A 19002-nucleotide genomic window follows, 5' to 3' on the forward strand; every position below is an offset into this window, starting at 1 on the left:
AGACGAGAACAGCAAAGTTTAACCACCAGATTGTACCCTATTCTTGACACCCCAGTATCCTGAATTGAAGACGAAGTTAGCTAATCATTCGCAGCCGGGTAACTCGTCGGAGAATGACGTTCTTGACATTTCGGACTGCAATCAAAATTCAAAATCCATCTGAAGTTGCACATCATACTTTTTATTTGTCTTAACTAAATGTGATTCTCCGACTATGCAGCACTGCGTCAAACTTAATCTTAGCATTGGTTTAATCAACATCCAAATGCTGTCTTTTTGGTTTGAATCTTAACTTGTCCTTCGGAGGACAAGATGCTTACTGGGAAAAGTCATTCGCATAAGATTATCGCCATTGAGAGGATGTAACGGTAGAAATGATGATGGCCGATGGCCAATATACAAACAAATGAAGAAGAAGATGATGATCAGGACTAGCACTGTAAGGGCAGGGACAAGCAAGCTGCAGTAACACGTACCCCAGCCGTTGTAACTTAAGAAACAATAAACTATTCATTAAAGCTACTATTTAAGATCTCTAAAAAGATTAAACAACTAGAAGCGTCATGCCGGCGATCCTGGCTTTCACTATTCAAATGCACGGTGCCGGCTTCTAGCAATCAGCTAGTAGCATCTTTTGAACCCCAATGCTACACATTCACATGCAACCAAACTTTGTGACGTGAAAGAACTTTGGATTTCCATCGAGAAACACGCGTAACAGCTTTTCCTAGGACCAAATCCAGTCACGATTGATTAGCAACCTTCATTCTAGAAACCTTCGCGTGGTACTCAACTTGTAGCATAGTGATAAGAGACCAATGACCAGGAAAAACCTGTCACTACTTGCGGATTAGCAGAAATTTTCTTGTTTGTTGCTCTACACAAATAAGAACATCTGTCTGTGTCTCTTGTCTCTGGCGTTCAATTTGCATACCTTCTATTCCTGCTTAAAGCCTTACACAGGAGTCTTCCATTCATGGATGCATACTCCTCCGAAATTGAGCACTCAACACCTGCTACCCCACGTAATTCTCACCGGCAATACCACACTACCCCTGCAAGATCTCAACCTCAATCCGCCTCATTTTCAGTTTCCACTTCGTACGACTTTCCTTTGGGCTCACGCAGGCCTCGAAACCCCACTCCAGCCAGCCCTTTTGCAGCTGATGATGACAGGTCATGGCAAGGTGAGCTGTCATGGCAGTTCAACCCTACTGGATGGCGTGACAATCGCGATTTTAGTGCTGCACTGAGCCCAGTAGGATATTCAAGTGGCAGTAGGATATTCAGGAGATCAGCAAAGGACTATTTTCTTTCACGTACTACTGCTGCTGCTGGTTTACGTAGCTTTACCAATCCATACTATGATCATTCTTCCGGACATTATGAAGCATTACCGTCTGGAAGGCTTGAGCTACAGAGCTATGTTGCCAGAGATGGAGAAGACGCGTTCTCTGCAAGAAGATTTGCTCCCCGTGAACCAACTATGCCGCATGGAGCTCATCGTCACTTGTCAGCTGCTACTAAAAGGAGTGCTGCAAGTAGTGGGCCTTTGGCTGACAAAGACGAGCTGAGCTTAGTTGATTATGATGCACCGGAGGATTTAGATCATCAAATCAACTTGTTAGAGACTGATCCAGGTCACCTCCAACGCCAGAACCCTAGTTGGTTATCAATATCAAACGCTTATAAGCACAAAGGAACAGAAGATGACCTGTATAGCGTTGGTCATGGTCCTCGCAATCCTGGTCACACCACCCACCATATTCATGGCGGCGATGCACAAAGCCATCGGAAGTTAAACTGTCAGTATGGACAGAATCATCATCATTATCATCACCGGACATCATTGGCTACAGCGCCATATCGTCATGGGGACTACGATCATACAGTGCATGCCCTGGAAAACATCAATGATGACTTGTATTCTTTTAATAATGATCATAAGACTCCAAATCACCGAGTTCATGAAGCTACAAGTAATCAGTACCGCACTCACAGTCACAGTGGGTATGATGTTGACCAGGAATTGGCTTACGATGTACAAGATTTTGATGACGATGATGTTGGGGCGCCCAAGTCAGTCGGACTGTTTGGTTTGTTCAAGTACTCAACCAAATTTGATTTGTTACTTGTGCTGTTAGGTTGTTTGGGATCTTTGATAAATGGGGGATCTCTTCCTTGGTATTCCTATCTTTTCGGACGGTTTGTAAATAAAATTGCAAAGGAATCAAAAACTGATTTACAAAAGATGATGAAAGATGTGGAAAAGGTACGCGCTTTGTCACTACAGTATCTGGTAATGTGATGGGCACTCAGAAGTAGGATGTTGTTCTAACATAAGGTTGCCAGCTTTTAATTACTGGTTAGAAGAAAAAATGTTGTATGACCAAGTTTACTTGGCATTCCTCCGTCAATATTCTAGCTGCAAATACAATACAACTATGCTGTTATGCCTTATGCATAACAGCAGATACATAGGTGAGCATACATCTATATGAGCATGCAACGATGGGCTGATAATATGTTCTCTTATTTCAGATTTGTCTGCTTATGACTGGATTGGCTGCAGTCGTGGTAGTTGGAGCATATATGGGTAGGCTAGATACTTTCTTCTCCATTTTCTGTACGCTTCAATTTGCAATAATATTCGCTATTGATGCAATTTTTTTTCTAATGGTAGAAATTACTTGTTGGAGAATGGTTGGGGAACGATCTGCCCTCAGAATTAGAACTCAGTATCTAAGAGCAGTTTTGCGACAGGATATAGGCTTTTTTGACACTGATATCAGCACCAGTGACATTATGCACGGAATTTCAAGTGATGTTGCACAAATCCAGGAAGTGATGGGAGAGAAGGTGACGATAGGTTTAGGTTATTGTTCTAATGACTTGCATTGACTAACACCAATTTGCATCAATAAAAGCAATCTAAGGAGAGTTGCAACATAATGAGGTGAATTAGTTAAGTTCTAGATGGTTTGCCACATACAGAGATATTCAGAGATGTAGCGATGTGAATGTAGGTATGAATGAGTTGAATTTCAAATACTGACCTTAACATTCCTGGATCAGCTGACAGTGACCATTTGTGTGGTAGTATACTTGTACAGTAGCCATATCATGCATTAAGTTTTCCAGGGTTGGTTTCAATTAATTTCTTTTGTTTAATGCAGATGGCACATTTTGTGCATCACATCTTCACATTCATATGTGGTTACACTGTTGGATTCTTAAGATCATGGAAGATTTCCCTGGCAATCTTTGCAGTCACACCATTGACTATGTTCTGTGGCATTGCCTATAAGGCAATATATGGTGGTTTAGCTGCAAAAGAAGAGGTAAAGAACAAAAAATTTCCGGTGACAATTCTGTAAGTTCTGAGAAGCTTAGTTTTCTTTGCTGACTTTTTCTTTGATGGTGTATTTAAGGACTCTTACCGTAGAGCAGGCAGCATAGCGGAGCAAGCCATATCATCGATTAGAACTGTATTCTCATTTGTAGCAGAGGATCTTTTAGCTGAAAAATACGTTGATGTGCTTGATAAGTCGGTGCCATTAGGGATAAAGATTGGGTTTGCCAAGGGAGCAGGGATTGGAGTTATCTATTTGGTCACATATGCTACATGGGCATTGGCTTTCTGGTATGGATCAATCTTAGTTGCAAGGAAAGAGATAAAGGGAGGTGAAGCCATTGCATGTTTCTTTGGCGTCACTGTAGGGGGAAGGTAGACTCCTCTCTCTCTTTCTCTGATGAAAGAATGAAAGCATTCTGCTGTTATGGAAACTAGTAAACTTGACTTCTCCAGAACTTTAAAATCACATTTGTTTACCTTACCATGTCTAATCAGAATTTAAATCCTGTAAACAAATAAACCATTTGTGCAGGGGCTTGGCTTTGTCCTTGTCATATTTTGCTCAATTTGCACAAGGAACCGTAGCAGCAAGCAGAGTATTTGAAGTTATAGACAGAGTTCCAGATATTGATCCCTATAGTGCTGAGGGGAAGAGGCTTTCCAACCCACGAGGGAAGATAGAGTTCAAGGGTGTTACCTTTGCCTACCCTTCTCGCCCTACAATCCAGATTCTCCAGTCTCTCAACTTGGTTATTCCAGCTTCAAAGACTTCGGCATTAGTTGGTACCAGTGGAGGCGGCAAGTCAACAATTTTTGCTCTCATAGAGAGATTTTATGATCCTACCCAAGGTTGGTCTGTTATAAATACTTGTTTCTTTCTATAACAAACGAAAAAGGTTTACACTCAGTGATAAGCGTTCACAAATGAAGGTTCTTGGTTTTGGTGTACAGAAAAAAATTGGTAACTTTGCTGTAATTTGACAGGTATTGTTACCCTTGATGGTAACGATTTGAGGACATTACAAGTTAAATGGTTGAGAAGTCAGATTGGTATGGTTGGTCAGGAACCAGTTCTTTTCTCAACAACCATACTAGAAAACGTCATGATGGGAAAGGAGAATGCCACCAAGAAAGAGGCAATTAAAGCCTGCATTGCTGCAAATGCTCACAGTTTCATCTCTGGACTTCCACAAGGCTATGAAACCATGGTATAATGTTTTGATTTTTTTACATATCCAATTAGGCCAATTTATATAGGAGCAAATGTTACATCTACAACAATATATTTTGCCCTCTTCAGATTCTAATCCCACCCTCATGGGCAGGTAGGAGATCGGGGAACCTTAATGTCTGGTGGTCAGAAGCAGCGTATTGCCCTTGCTCGAGCAATGATCAAGGACCCTAAGATCCTTCTCCTAGATGAGCCTACAAGTGCGCTAGATCCTGAATCTGAGACAGTGGTTCAAAAAGCCATAGATAAAATTTCAATGGGTAGAACCACCATTGTCATTGCTCATAGGCTAGCAACAATCAAACATGCGGATGCCATAGTTGTGCTTGATAGAGGTTCTGTTGTTGAGATTGGAAATCATCATGAACTCATGGAAAATTCTGGATCCTACTATAACCTGGTTAAGCTTGCTTTGGAAGCTGTCTCAAAACCAACGTTGCAACAATCCGATATTGCAATTGGTTTCCATACCAAATTGAATCAGGATCCCTCACAAGCAGAGAATGTATATGAGATATCAAGATCAAAGTACTTGAAATCCAATCAAGATGGGGGCCAAGTTGAAGAGGCAGAAGACAAACAATCCGAGTCGAGGAAGTATAAACTTTCAGAGGTATGGAATCTACAGAAACCAGAACTCATGATACTGTTATTGGGGCTTCTTTTGGGTATGCACGCAGGTGTTATTCTATCAGTCTTTCCCCTGGTTCTTGGCCAAGCACTTAATGTCTACTTTGATCCAAGCACCAAAAATTTGAAAAGAGAAATTAGAAAGCTCTGCTTGATTCTGGTTGGACTTGGCTTTGGGTGTATAGGATTCATGACAGGCCAACAAGGTCTCTGTGGTTGGGCTGGTACCAAACTCACAAAGAGAGTCAGAGATTTCTTGTTCAGAGCTATACTAAAACAAGAACCTGGCTGGTTTGACATTAATGAGAATTCCACTGGGATACTGGTGTCAAGGCTCTCAAGTGATTGTGTTAGTTTCCGATCAATTTTGGGCGATAAGATTTCAGTGCTGTTAATGGGGTTGAGTTCTGCAGCAGTTGGCCTCGGTGTTTCATTTTTTCTTGAATGGAGATTGACTCTCTTGGCCGCTGCTCTTACACCATTCACTCTTGGTGCAAGCTATTTCAGCTTGATAATTAATGTTGGACCAAAACTAGATAATAGTTCTTATGCCAAAGCTAGCAATATTGCTGCAGATGCTGTGTCCAATATCAGAACAGTGGCCACTTTCTCTACTCATGAACGCATAGTTCAATCTTTTGATCAAGCTTTGTCTAAGCCAAAAAAATTATCAGTCAAAAGAACACAAATTCTTGGTTTAGCTCTTGGGTTTTCTCAAGGTGCTATGTATGGAGCTTATACCTTAACTTTATTCTTTGGTGCTTATCTTGTGAAAGAAGGCTATACCAACTTCGGGGATGTGTACAAGATTTTTCTGATACTTGTTTTGAGTTCATTTTCAGTAGGACAACTTGCAGGACTTGCACCGGACACTTACTTGGCCCCAACTGCAGTTCCAGCTGTTCTTAATATACTAAGTCGTAGGCCATTAATACAAGATGAAAGCCAGAAAGGCAGCAAGATAGAAATGTTGAAGCCATTTGATGTTGAGTTCAGAATGGTGACATTTGCATACCCTTCTAGGCCTGATGTGATCGTGTTGAGAGATTTTGGGCTGAAGATAAAAGGTGGGACAATGGTTGCTCTGGTTGGAGGAAGTGGATCAGGAAAATCAACAGTAATATGGATGATCCAGAGGTTTTATGATCCAATTCGGGGGAAGATTTTGATGGGTGGGGTTAATCTTAGGGAGCTTGACTTGAAATGGTTGAGAAGGCAGACGGCATTAGTTGGTCAAGAGCCTGCCTTATTTGCTGGAAGCATAAGAGAGAATATTGCATTTGGCAATCCTAACGCTTCATGGGCCGAAATTGAAGATGCTGCCAAGGAAGCTTACATTCACAAATTCATCAGTGGCCTTCCTGAAGGCTACGAGACAGAGGTATGTCTACTATTATATGACCTCTCTTACACTAAACCGAAACACTTTAGAAAGTGACGAAAATAGTACTCTGGGTAGCTGATGCAGTCGATCTCTTGAGTTGAACATGTATTGATTTGAGATTTAATCTAGCCTAAATGCATGACCAAAAATTCAAGTTAATGAGAAAACATTCTGTAATGATATTAGAGAATTCCTTTTAACAGCAGGTAAAGATTCAAATGTTCCTCAACACTGAAAAACAATATATTAGAGGAATGAGCTGGTGCAAATAGCAACTTACTTGGATGATTTGCCTTACTACGCTTCATTCAGCTGAGATAATTTCTGCGAGTACACTCAATGAAAAATAACTGCAAAGTGAAAAATAAATCTTAAGCATCCTATTGCTGTTCTATCAACTGACTTGTGTAGCTGAGTGAATTCTCGTCCTGCTGTAGGTTGGAGACAGTGGGATACAGTTGTCTGGTGGCCAGAAGCAAAGGATCGCAATAGCCAGAGCTATACTGAAGAAGTCAAAAGTGCTCTTACTAGATGAAGCTAGCAGTGCATTAGACTTGGAATCAGAGAAACATGTCCAAGATGCACTCAAGAAGATTGCTAAAAGAGCCACCACCATTGTGGTGGCTCATCGGCTTTCAACAATCAGCGAAGCAGATGCAATTGCAGTTGTGAGGGATGGTGCGGTGGCAGAATATGGAAGCCATGAAAAACTTATGGCTTCCCACCTTGATGGTGTCTACGCTAGCCTGGTTCGTGCAGAATTGGAAGCAACAGCATTTTCATAAGCGGTGAAAACTGAAACATGCTTCAAAATTCTATATTGATTGCAGAAAGAACAGTTTTTTCAGTGAAATTGCAAGGAACATTTACACAGTAATGTTGAAGTGTTGAGTTTAAAACAACTCACAAACTCAATAAGTACTAAAGCTCTGTAAGAGTTGTCAACTCGATATGCGACCCTCTCATCTGAAATTGCTATGAAGAGTAATCTAATTCTACTCGACCAGGGGCATGGTGGGCGGTAGAGAACAGTTACACCATTGAAGGCCTTTCTGTGTTTTGTCAACTAACACACGAAGGCAAGTTGATGTTCTATTTTTCCCAGTCTCGTAGAAACAACTGCGCGCCCAAACACCTGCTTCCCCTCTCCCACTTATACTATGCAGAATAAGCAATAAAATTTGATGGTGACGAGGAGTTCAATGCATCAGATTGCAAAATCCTAAGCAAGAAAGACCACCAATCTTTTCCTTTTCGTTTCCTTCAGAAGTGGCGGGAAGTTGGTATGGCTGGAAACTGTATTGTGCCGCCTTGTGCAATTAAAGGGCAATAACATAAATGACATGGCCCATAAAGTTTGGACACCAATGAATCTTGCATTTTTTTTAAGTCGAACTCAAAGGTGAGGTTTTTTCAACTACGAAACTGGAAAAGCAGAGTAACAAGTCAAACTTTTTGTTCCATTTAATAGTGGAACATTAAAGTCAAATGATTCTCTAATATGTAAATCATGTTTGGCCTCGAGTAATTGGACACCAACATGGTTCTTGACAACCCAATAAAAATAATAACAAAACAAATAAATCAAACAGAGAAACACAGTAATTTACGTGGTTTGGTCAAACTCATCTGCTTTTTTTATCTCAGAGGAGATTAAGATATTGCAATTCCACTACCTTTCCAAATGGCTCCATTTCCTCTGCCTGAGTGTGTGATAATGGGTTTATTGAATGGTATCATGACTGACATTACCATATTAGCCACATTAAGCATCGTCCAGGACGTCTTCAACATCTTACTTTAGACGTGGGGGCAAAGCAGTCATTCAAAGTTGAGGAAAGATGTCCTCGGGACATTTAATTCTCGAGAAAGATTGTCTCTTTTCTTCAAAGCCAAGGGAAGTGAAGTTTGGATGATTACGTGCCTGCAATATGAAGCTAACTCCATTGTCCGCTTCCACCTCGTTTGGAATCCATTACCTTTTAACATTTTGAACTCTTTTATCACTTCCCTCAAAGGCTGACGCTTGGTTTTATATCCTTCTTGTGTTTTTTGTATCCTTGGCTCTTCTTTCAGGTGTGCATATCTCCTACCTCCGTCTTTTAAACAAAAACTCCTGATAATCAGTTTTGTGGGTCGTTTTATTTCTTTTTTGGTTTGCGAAGTATATAGATCGCCTGTCTGTTTTTTTGGAGGAAAACTGTTTCCAAACAGAAAACGTCTTTCTCCGCTAACACTTGTTGCTTTCTGGTTCTCCTAGAGTTGATTTTACTGTGCATTTAACTTGATCAAAGACTAGGACAACGAAGACAATGAATCAAAGAAATGCAACCATCGACTTACTGGAAAACCTTTTATCCTAATTCAAATCGGGTATCCAGCAAGAGAAAAACAAAAACCAACCTCAATGCAGCCCCAGTTCATGTTTCAAGCACTTTGATGAGACCTATTTTTCATCCACCAAGAGTCAAATGAATCTAGTTGCTACTCTCCTTTAGTACTTACATAGTTGATAAGTTTGATCAACACTTGACAGCAGCAATACTTCAATCATCATGACCAGCAAAATCACCTGATTTACCACCTATTAATCACAGGTCTCGAGTTTCAAGCTGATTTGCACGAGCCAATTCAGTTTCCCCTTGAACAAGGAAAAAGAGATGGCATCCCTTACACCTGGAGTGCTGCTTAAGCTTCTGCAGACTATAAACTCATCTGTTAAGGTTCGCGGTGAATATAGGTCTATCCTTTTACAAGTAATAAGCATTGTCCCAGCCTTAAGTGGATCAGAGTTGTGGCCTTGCCATGGCTTTTTCATAAAGGTCTCCGACTCTTCCCATTCAACATATGTATCTCTGTCAAAAGATGACAATGAACTTATCTTAAACAACAAGCTGCAGCTTGGGCAGTTCTTCTATGTTGATAGGATGGAGGCTGGAACTCCAGTTCCCGTCTTAGTTGGTGTTAGACCGCTTCCAGGCCGACATCCTTTCATTGGTAATCCCAAGGATTTGATGCAGGTGTTAGAGCCATCTGAAGGCCCTGTTCAAGTTGATCAGGAAGGTGAAGATAGTTCAGTATCAGTTGAACCGCCAGGAGCAAAAGAAAATGGCCAAAGAAAGAAAATTATTATTAAAGAGGACAAGGCTGTTGTCTCCTCAAGGTATATGCAGGGTGTCTTGACACCAAATGGAAAAGCAAATGGAGCTGACCCTGGCGGTGAGAATGCTGTAGCAGGAAAGAGGAATGGATTTTTGAAAGGGAAACAAGCAGAGATCAAGGTTCAGGTATAAACAATTTCCTTACCAACATAGTGTACTGCCCTTCAGTTGTTTATATCCAACTTAGCAAGAGGTAATGGGGTACAAGTACAATCGTTCTTCGCATTTCATTTCTTTTGACATCACTAACTTAGAACCATCTGTGTATTTTCTGACTTTTTACTGTCTCAAAATTTAGGAATTCCCTTGACAGTCTTAATTCATAAGAAATTTTCTGCTTTGAGAATGCATAGATTTACAAGAAATTGATCACCACCAAATAACCATGTGATGAACGTGCTTTTCTAATTTGTAGCGTATGTTCTCTGTTCCGGTGCTTTGTCTGGATGACAGAGTAAACATTAATTGCATTACTCGGTAGGATTCTAGTTTTGCTTTGATGAGAAAGAAGAAAGGAAATTCATGCCTTAATGATCATACTTCGTGAGGGAACAATTGCAATCTAGCAGTTTGTCTGTACCAGTCCTACTTTGAACGTCCGTGATTGAAATGATACAATTGACAGAAAACGAGAATCAGTATGTTAGAATAAGGTCTATTTTCTTCAACCTTGGATTCACTTTCATATGCTCATTAATCTGGACAAGACTGATGGTTGAAATTTGCCCTACAGACTCGAACTCTGACTCCTTCACGAACTCGCCCTGATGGACTTACTACAAACTCAGACATTGACACATTAAACGGCAAGGAGGCCTTTGCATCCTCTAAATATCCAGCTATCAAACACACCAGCAGCAAACAAGAAAACATCGACTCGAATTGCTTGCCTAACAATCGAGACAAACACCAATCTTCTGAGGGAATATGTTGGTCAAATCTACCTGCAAACCTGCTGAAGCCTGGCAAGGTATATATATACACACACACATCAAGTACCCTATCTAGTAGCCCAATATGCTGCTCCTTTTTCATAGTTTTGATTACTCGTATGAACTCAAACATCCGATGTTTTTATCATTAAAATGCGAATTATCTACAGAGAGAAGGCATTTAGTCGTAATAGGATATAGCTGCTAAAACATATAATCCATACAGATAAAAAATTGCTAAAATAGTACCAATTTACCATCTTGATATAATTCTCATTTTCAACTTTTACACCTAGGGATTGCTTCGGAGGAAAAACTTGGCCTCTTCAGTAGCAGCTGAAGCCCAGAAAGAAGCTTCCACAGCAGCAAATCTGGTAAAGTGCCTCAGGTAGTTACAGATAATTGTTCCTTTTATTCTTTGCTTTTGGCAAAAAAATAAATAAATTCGACATTAAGTACGTAAATTGAGTAGACAGAAGGCCTAAAATGTTTGCTTATTTAAGAATTACATAAGATCATCTTCAGACTTTCTGGGAACATAATGCATTCTGTGTTTCCAGTATCTTTGCTGATCTTTGCTCATCCGCTTCACCAACGAACCCCCATCTCTATCTTTCAATGTTCTTTACGCTCCACCAGCTTATTAAACATCCAAATGCCACAAACTCATCAAAGGATACACCAGATCATTTCACCGTCAACTCATCCATGCAAAATACAGACAAATATGGCAAAAGGATATCTTCCTCAGTTAGTAGAGATAGGATGAAACTTTCAAAGTCTCCGACAGATCTGACTGGTACCGATAAACTCGAATGGGCAAATATAGATGGTTCAAAGGAAATCAAGGAACTAAGAGAGATTGTTTTAAATGAAACACAAGCTTGGTTCTTGAAGTTCTTGGAAGAGGCACTTGATTCAGGCTTCCAAGGGGGTAAACAGAACAAAAAGGGAAAGGATTATCTTATAAACCAAACAGATCCTGGTAACCAGATTGCTCTCACGTTGTCACAGCTTAAGCATGCGAACGAATGGCTGGATCAACTAAGAAATGATGCAGACTCAGAGAAAAAGGAGTTGGGCGAAATTGTTGATAGATTGAAGCAAAAAATTTATTCCTGTTTGCTTCTTCATGTCGATTCAGCTGCAGTAGCTCTGGAAAGCCGATAAGATCCTAAGTGATGAAAGAAGAGTAAGTCGAACATGTACTAAATTTCACCTTATCAACTCTTATTTGATCTATCTGATTGCCAAGCACAACTATTTATGTACCTGAATAAGTTATTCAAGGTCACAATGATTGACCATTCATCTCTGGCAGCAAACTCTTCCTTCAACAATTATGTACATACAAGGTAATGTCAGCGGAGGAAAGTGCTTTAATATTGTTGTAGTGTGTAGATATAGCTTCAATGCACTACAATGTGAGCTCAGTTTAAAAACTGACCTTTACTAATAAAACATTTCTGCTGAACTGCTGGCTTTGGAGTTGCACGGCCTAATATAGGAGTGGCCCAAGATGGAGGATCAGGGCACATGCAAAATTTTCTATCAAGGTCCCAGAAATTTGGCATGTGCCCTGCTTCTCCACCTTGGGCTACCCGTATTTGATTTTCTCCTCTCCAACTGCAAATAAAAAAATAAAAAAATAAAAAAAAATTTGTCCCGATCACCGTTTGAATAGTTCGTTTCGTCTCTCTCGACATCTTTCCTCTAGTTCTGGCACAAAATACCAAATCCTTTAAAAGAAGGACCAAAAATGGTTAAAGGAAATGACACGATCAGTAGAACCAAGAATGTTTTCTCTGCGGTCCGAAGTCCGCAGGAAAAGTTGTATGCCGAGGGAATATGTATGTGCATGATGCACTTATGAATTATATATTGCTGTCTAGGAAATGCGTAGACAAAGACAATTGTTGGTTGGGGAATTGTGTTTCGTTGGTTGGCTAGGTAGTTGATCTTGCTGCTTTGGTGTAATCTACTAGACAAGAATCAATCAAAGAGCAAATGGTTTCCTTTTCAAGCAAATGTACAGTGATGCATGGATGGAAGTTTTGCCCGGCGATTTTGGTACGGGGACTGTTGAAGTTTGGCTGCCAAAAAGGGGGTCAATAAAGCAGCAAGTAGTTCACTGTATGCAAGGAGCTGGAGGTCCTGTGGTCTACTCGATCTGCTACGCTAATATTTCAGATGTGTTTAGTGCCCTCGTTAGTCGTTACAAGCATTACAGAAGCAAAGGCCGGTCACCAACCGCAGCCCATAATAGATGCATCGGAGAATGATTGTTCTGAGACTGCCGCGGCATCTCTGGCTAAAAATATTAGCAGAAAATCTTGTAAGCTTAAGAGTCGCCGCCGAATATAAGAGCTTAACCAAAGCACTTAGCATGAGATCCTTGAATGACCAAATAAAAGACGCATAACAGAGCAAAACAAAAATCAGAAACACGGAGGAAGGAATACACACTTCGCAGTACGATAGAAATGAAAGCCTGTGATGAAACTGAAATTCCCACTTCGCAGGGACTTTCTTAGTTTTCCATCGGGTATAAAACGTTACCTAAACAAAACTTGCTGGAAATGCTGTCCATTGATGGTACGTGATATCATTCCATCAAAAATCAATAACAGATTCATTTCCACTCAATATATACACATGTAGCGGCAGACAAAATTTTCATTATGGAAGACAGCCCTACTACGTAAACTGGGGGGCAAACAGCGATCAAAGATCAATCAAACGTTTGGTTAGCGTCTTGCCTAGACATAATAAAACAAGCACAAATAAGAATTAAGAACGTGCAGAAAAGCATTTATGTGAAACTTCTTCTGTAATGGTAATCGTTTCTCAGTTCTCGCTTGCTCTCTCTTCTCTGATCATGCAGCAAGGGAGCAGCACAGGTAGGGTTTCCAACCAAGGCGTCAACCGTATTAAGCACTACTATTAGACATTTCAAGGAAGCCATTGGGGGCTGTTAAGATAGCACTTGCCGTGGTCATTTAACTAGACATCGTGGAGAAGTATGTCCCTGAAAAATCCGTCAGAAGTTTGCGATCATATCACTCTTGAACTGGAGCTACTTCAACACAAAACATCATCGTTTTATCACATTGTAAGTTGCAACGGGGCAGAGGGAGAGGCCAAGGCATTTTTGGAATTGGCGGCTTGAACTAATGGGATGGTGACTGAGACAAGAAGGAGAAAGTCCGTGAAGGAAAGAGCGCAAGTGGGAGTGGAAGGAGTTTGCATTCTTTAATCATGAAATTTTGGGTTTGAAATCCATAAAAAATAGAAAAATAGTATTGGAAGAGTTTCCCTTCCCTGAAAAGAGCCCTATCCGACTCGAATAAAATTTGTCGCAGACCGCAAAATAGGTGCGAATACCTATGATTTGTACCAAAAAAAAAAAAACAAGAAGGTAAGAGCGCCATTACTGATATTATAAGGTGAGCCTATGAGTTCACATTTTTATTACCATTTTCTTCTTCGCGTTGCTTGAGGTCTTAAACCCATGCAAATTTGTAAGAAAGAAGGGGTTTCTTTGGTGTTGAATGTCGACCCCTACATTGGTATGTCAGCTTCATTCTGAAGCCCATACCTCTGAGCTATTGCACAAGTCCAACATTTCATGATTCAGCTGTCACTCTCTTAGGCTTCGTGTGTTTATTCACTTTCCGCGAGCATGAGGTGGATTTAGCTGACTCCTGATCCCCAAAAGAACAGCTTCACTGGCTGGGGACCTCCTGTATATTATTCTAGAGAGTATTCCAACTCCTACAATGCAACCAGTGGAATGTAATCCCGACAAAAGCTTCTGCCACACAATAGCCCATTCAGTGCATTGTATCAACACTTTCAACAGTCTCCAGACTCGAGCATAAGATTGATCTACTTTATTCTTATAGATCTCCCCAATTAATGTCTATGGCTCTATCAGTCAATAAGCATGTCATGCAGATTTGCACCAAAAAAAGAAAACAACCATATGATGCTCTCAGCTTCACAATTATGGTAGTCTGGCAGCCATGCAAACCGAAGGCTACGTGATTTCCTTTAGATCTAAGCAACCATGATTTTCTCAAGTTCTTGCAAATTTTCTTTTTGGCGATTTACCAATTTCCTGTCTTAGCAGGAATACATCAAAGGACATAGAAAGGATTTAAGGTTACAATTCAGTTGAGTTCAAAGAATTGATCCAGCTTCCAACCCACAAAAAATGTCGTCAGTACTCTCTAAAAGTGAGATTCAGACGGCCAGCCCTCAAATTTGTCTCTTCTAACAGAACCTTGGGAGCTGTGTCTGGAAAAATAGTTGAGACACCATGATATATGTTCCTAGCTTTACCACCAAATATCAGCGCATCCCCGGATTCCAGTCTGATTTTCTCCGCCTGGTTAATATCTCTCTGGTCACCATACAAAAATTCTGCAGAGTCACCAATTGAAAAGGACACCACGGGCACTCCTCTACGAAGACTCTCTTGGCTTTCATCTTTGTCCTGTACAGTTGCAAGTGACATGCACAAAAAATATATTTAGTGTTGTTCAACTAGAGAATATGATAAATTGCTTTGCCTCTGTCTTAGATGTCATTATTCTGCAATCTTATAATAGGCCGAAGCAAATAAAGAATCACCATCTTTTTTCTCATTGTTTGAGCCATTAAAGTCCGAAGTATACTTTTGAAAGCAAATAACTGTGTCGCATCTACATAGAGTTGGTCCAGAAAATTGGTAATGGTATAGGACAGAGAGCTAAGATAGAACCTGATGGAGACCAAGGCGGCCACTTGTTGAGTAGAAATTGACTATGCAGATGTTAGGCGACATCGAGGGTAAAACATCTTCCACATTTCTTTTTCTGGAGTTTTTCTCTATATGTGCATGGGAATCTTTTATAGCCCTTTTAGCCAAGTCACAAAATTCTTTAGGAATAATGGGAGGTTTGGAGCCATCACAAGGCCTTTCATCGCCATAAGTACTTGTCTCAGGGTCCCAAGTTTTACCAAGGCACATCATCTTCAAGTTCAGCTTTGCTCCATCACGATAGCCAGGTAAATAGAAGCCTCCAGGACCCAGTCCAAGATCCTTGCACTTCTTTATCAATTTAACCTAGACAGACAAATAAAAAGGTCTATCAGCAAAGAAGGGAAGCTAGAGAGTAGCAAATACCCAAATCCATGGAACTTGTGTTAAAAAATTTATTCATGAAAAAATGGAATTTAACTTCCTAATAATTAATTCCATGAAAACATGTAAAACTTATCATTGTTTTCACAGAGAAGCTGTAATTCTTTAGCATTGTGCAGATTGACAGAAGAATGCCACAGACATGGCTCTCCTTTGATATAAAACCGTCAAGCTAAACAGAGCAAAGCCTTTCATCAGCTAATTACTGTTTCGCTAAAATAGTAGTTCATCTGTAAAGCAATATTCCCTTTTTTTTTTGTGGTTCCTTATATTTATGCTCAAAATTTGGATTTGACCTAGTTGGATAGGGATGGGATACATATTTTATTCCACAATCTAGGCTTAGTTGTAGAAGCATTTCCCAGAAGCAAGATGCAAAGTGAATGAAATAGAATTTTCAATTGTCGAATTCTAATGTATCTTAAGACAATTTTATGAGGGCAAATAAAATTGCAGAAAGAAAAGTACTTGGATACATAAAAATTCAAATCAACGTGATGCATTCATTCATAATAATGAGACTTAATGCATTACAAGGACTGAAAAATTTTATGGACATAAAATAGAGAAGTTCACGTCAAGAAGGAACACCACAAGATATGTAGACAAATAGTCAGAAAGCCACATTACTGCACCTGATCATTGAAGGAAATGTAATTCTTTAACAAAATCATCCCAGGCCTCAATGATGTAATGCAGAGTCCACCTGTGTTGCGCTTAGTTTCATTCCTCTTTTCTCTATTCATGAGATGAAGCGGGGCTTTTAGCTTGATAACGGATCCAGATGGACAGATGTCAAAATGGAATCTAGAATCTTCAGGTATGTCATTCATACCCATTTTCCCATGAGAACTTTCCTCATGGTTACTGCCCTTCTCAAAAGTGCTGCCCTTTATAATGTAATTAGCTAATGGAGATGATTTGCCAATGCTGGCAGCATCAGAAACACTAGAGGAATTTGAATTTGGTAAGTTAGAATCTCCTTCCTCTGCATACTGTGTTTGGTCCCTCTGCATTCTCCTCACATGTAAGGGCTTGCACTTGGGATCAATCCAAGTATCTCTTGAAGCAAAAGACTTCTCCAAATTGGAATTGTAGGATGGTGAGTGACCTGAACCATGTGTTTGTACTGATGAATTATGCATCAGATTAAGGTTTCCCATATCAAATGGCAAGTGTTGCTGATGATTATGCTTGCACAATTGATCTGAAGCTGGCATACCATCAAACTGACATGGTGTGCCAGAAGTAGATGTTTTTCTTGAACTTTCCGTCAATCCACCAGGATTCGCCAGTAGTGCATGATCAGAAGATCTACAAGCTTCATCCTGAAATGTTTAGAATGAAATAATTCGACCAAACATGAGAATCCTTTTGCACCATTCTAAGACCTGTTAGTTCAATGGAGACTGGTGATACCTTTAGATGCAGGGACTCATATGGAAAAATAACACTAGCTTATTTATATCTGTCACCAATTAAATTAGATACCATGCTAGAACCTGAATAACAGCAAATAATGTTATAACTAGTAGGAATGCAAATTCTTCCATTTTTCCAGACAAGTCCAGCTGGGGCACCTTGGAAGATTAGAAACAGTCAATATGATGTAGAAATAGAAAATTAAAGGTGGGGTCAAAATTGCTAAATGTTTGGGATTTGAACATCGTGAAGTGATTTTAAGCATCATAAATTTCTCCTCCGGTATTTAGATATGTGGATGATACTAGATGATCTCAATATGCTAATAAGAGCGTACAGTGATGTCAAAGAGAACGGTATATTAAAACTGCATAACCCGATAGAGCAATCTCCTCGGTTTGATTTGATAACTTTCTTGCATACTACACAAAGTCCAAGGTAAACAAGCTACCATTAATATCCACATGCAAAGGCAAAATGGCTCATAGCAACATATAGGCCCACGGGGGTTACAAAAAATTCTAAATAATATGCATTAGCATTTTTCAAAAAAAAAAAAAAAAAGCTATTAGAGCCATTCTCCACAGAGTTTTGACCACTACTACGCTAAAAATCGTTTGGAAAGTGAGTTTTTTGGGAATTTGTCTAAAACTTTACTGTATCTTAATGTAGAAATTTTAAAAAAAAATTAAAATGTGTAAATTTTTGAATATTTTAAAATGTATAGTTTAAAAATTTTAAGAAATTTTTTGAGATTATTGTAGTTAAAGTTTTTAAAAAACTTGTAGGAAACGAACTTGCCAAAAATAGGTTCCAAACAAGGCCTAAATGCAGACATGTAAAGGGTATTTTATTGACCATCACAGCCCATTTGTCTAGAGAAAACTCAAACCTTTTTCTGTTTGAGTTGGAACAAGTCACAAACAGAACAATTCAATTAAAGAAAGCAAGAATCAGTTTTAACCAAGTCGATTATGTAGCAAAGATTCCATGAGTAAAAAATAAGACTGGAGAAAGAGTACAAGAAAAGAAAAGAATAACAGGGAGGGATTTTTGGTGGTTGGGGGCGGGGAGGAGTCCATCCCAGAAAGATTAGAGATGGTTACCTTGGATAAAACATAGTAAAAATTGATAAGATTAAACAAATAATCCAAATCAAAAGGTAGAAGATGAACTTACAGGGCTGCGATAACTGGCGGGAAAATGAGAAGGCGATGGTGATGGGCGTTTGGGTGAGTTGAGCTGCTGGTTTTCGACGTTTAGGGTCCGACGGCAGTTCATTTTGTCCCGCGACACGAGCAGCTAAGCAGGTTTGGACTTTTTGGCGAGAGTGGAATGTGGTAAAGCCACCCCTGAAGAATGTGAAGAAGCCACCAGCCCTGAAGAACCTTTCATTCGTGGGGAAAACCAAAGAGAACTTCCACCTTCATCTTCTCTGATATCCTAATCCCGATGGATTTTAGTCTTGTTTGATCGTTTCTCTTCCCAAGACTGATGTTCGTTGCAGTAGGATATTAGATCGGTACAGCGCACAGGGACAAAAAATTATGCAGGTATAAATGCCCGAATCTAACCAGAACCAAGGTGCACGCGTTAAGGCTTTGGTGGGGTGGTGGCCTAAACCAAGCCATTAAGGCTTCGGTGGGGTGGGATGCAAGGTTCCATCAATTATCACATTATGTAGTTCTTTAAAAAATTC

At 39.9% G+C, this 19002-nt stretch overlaps 3 protein-coding genes across 3 annotated transcripts; 2 read left to right on the forward strand and 1 right to left on the reverse strand.

Moving 5' to 3' along the window:
* The first annotated feature begins 976 nt into the window (after window positions 1-976).
* On the forward strand, window positions 977-7585 carry LOC113767832 (ABC transporter B family member 19-like). The gene is made up of 9 exons (XM_027312033.1): window positions 977-2272; window positions 2542-2596; window positions 2684-2859; window positions 3177-3341; window positions 3432-3727; window positions 3888-4204; window positions 4340-4563; window positions 4681-6597; window positions 7038-7585. The coding sequence occupies exons 1-9, from the start codon at window positions 977-979 to the stop codon at window positions 7383-7385; spliced, it is 4794 nt and encodes a 1597-aa protein (XP_027167834.1). The 3' UTR covers window positions 7386-7585.
* Window positions 7586-8631: 1046 nt separating this feature from the next.
* LOC113768715 lies at window positions 8632-12110 on the forward strand. The gene is made up of 5 exons (XM_027313170.1): window positions 8632-8676; window positions 9198-9887; window positions 10495-10731; window positions 10990-11081; window positions 11254-12110. The coding sequence occupies exons 2-5, from the start codon at window positions 9261-9263 to the stop codon at window positions 11861-11863; spliced, it is 1566 nt and encodes a 521-aa protein (XP_027168971.1). The 5' UTR covers window positions 8632-8676; window positions 9198-9260; the 3' UTR covers window positions 11864-12110.
* A 2656-nt stretch (window positions 12111-14766) lies between these two features.
* LOC113767447 lies at window positions 14767-18848 on the reverse strand. Its single transcript, XM_027311548.1, has 4 exons — window positions 18483-18848; window positions 16517-17209; window positions 15459-15803; window positions 14767-15191 (listed from the first exon to the last, which is right to left on the reverse strand). Exons 1-4 carry the CDS (start codon window positions 18582-18584, stop codon window positions 14916-14918), a joined length of 1416 nt encoding a protein of 471 aa, XP_027167349.1. The 5' UTR covers window positions 18585-18848; the 3' UTR covers window positions 14767-14915.
* Between the last annotated feature and the right edge of the window lie 154 nt (window positions 18849-19002).

Source organism: Coffea eugenioides, chromosome 4 (genome assembly GCF_003713205.1).
Source record: "Coffea eugenioides isolate CCC68of chromosome 4, Ceug_1.0, whole genome shotgun sequence".
In the NCBI taxonomy this organism is placed as follows: Eukaryota; Viridiplantae; Streptophyta; class Magnoliopsida; order Gentianales; family Rubiaceae; genus Coffea; species Coffea eugenioides.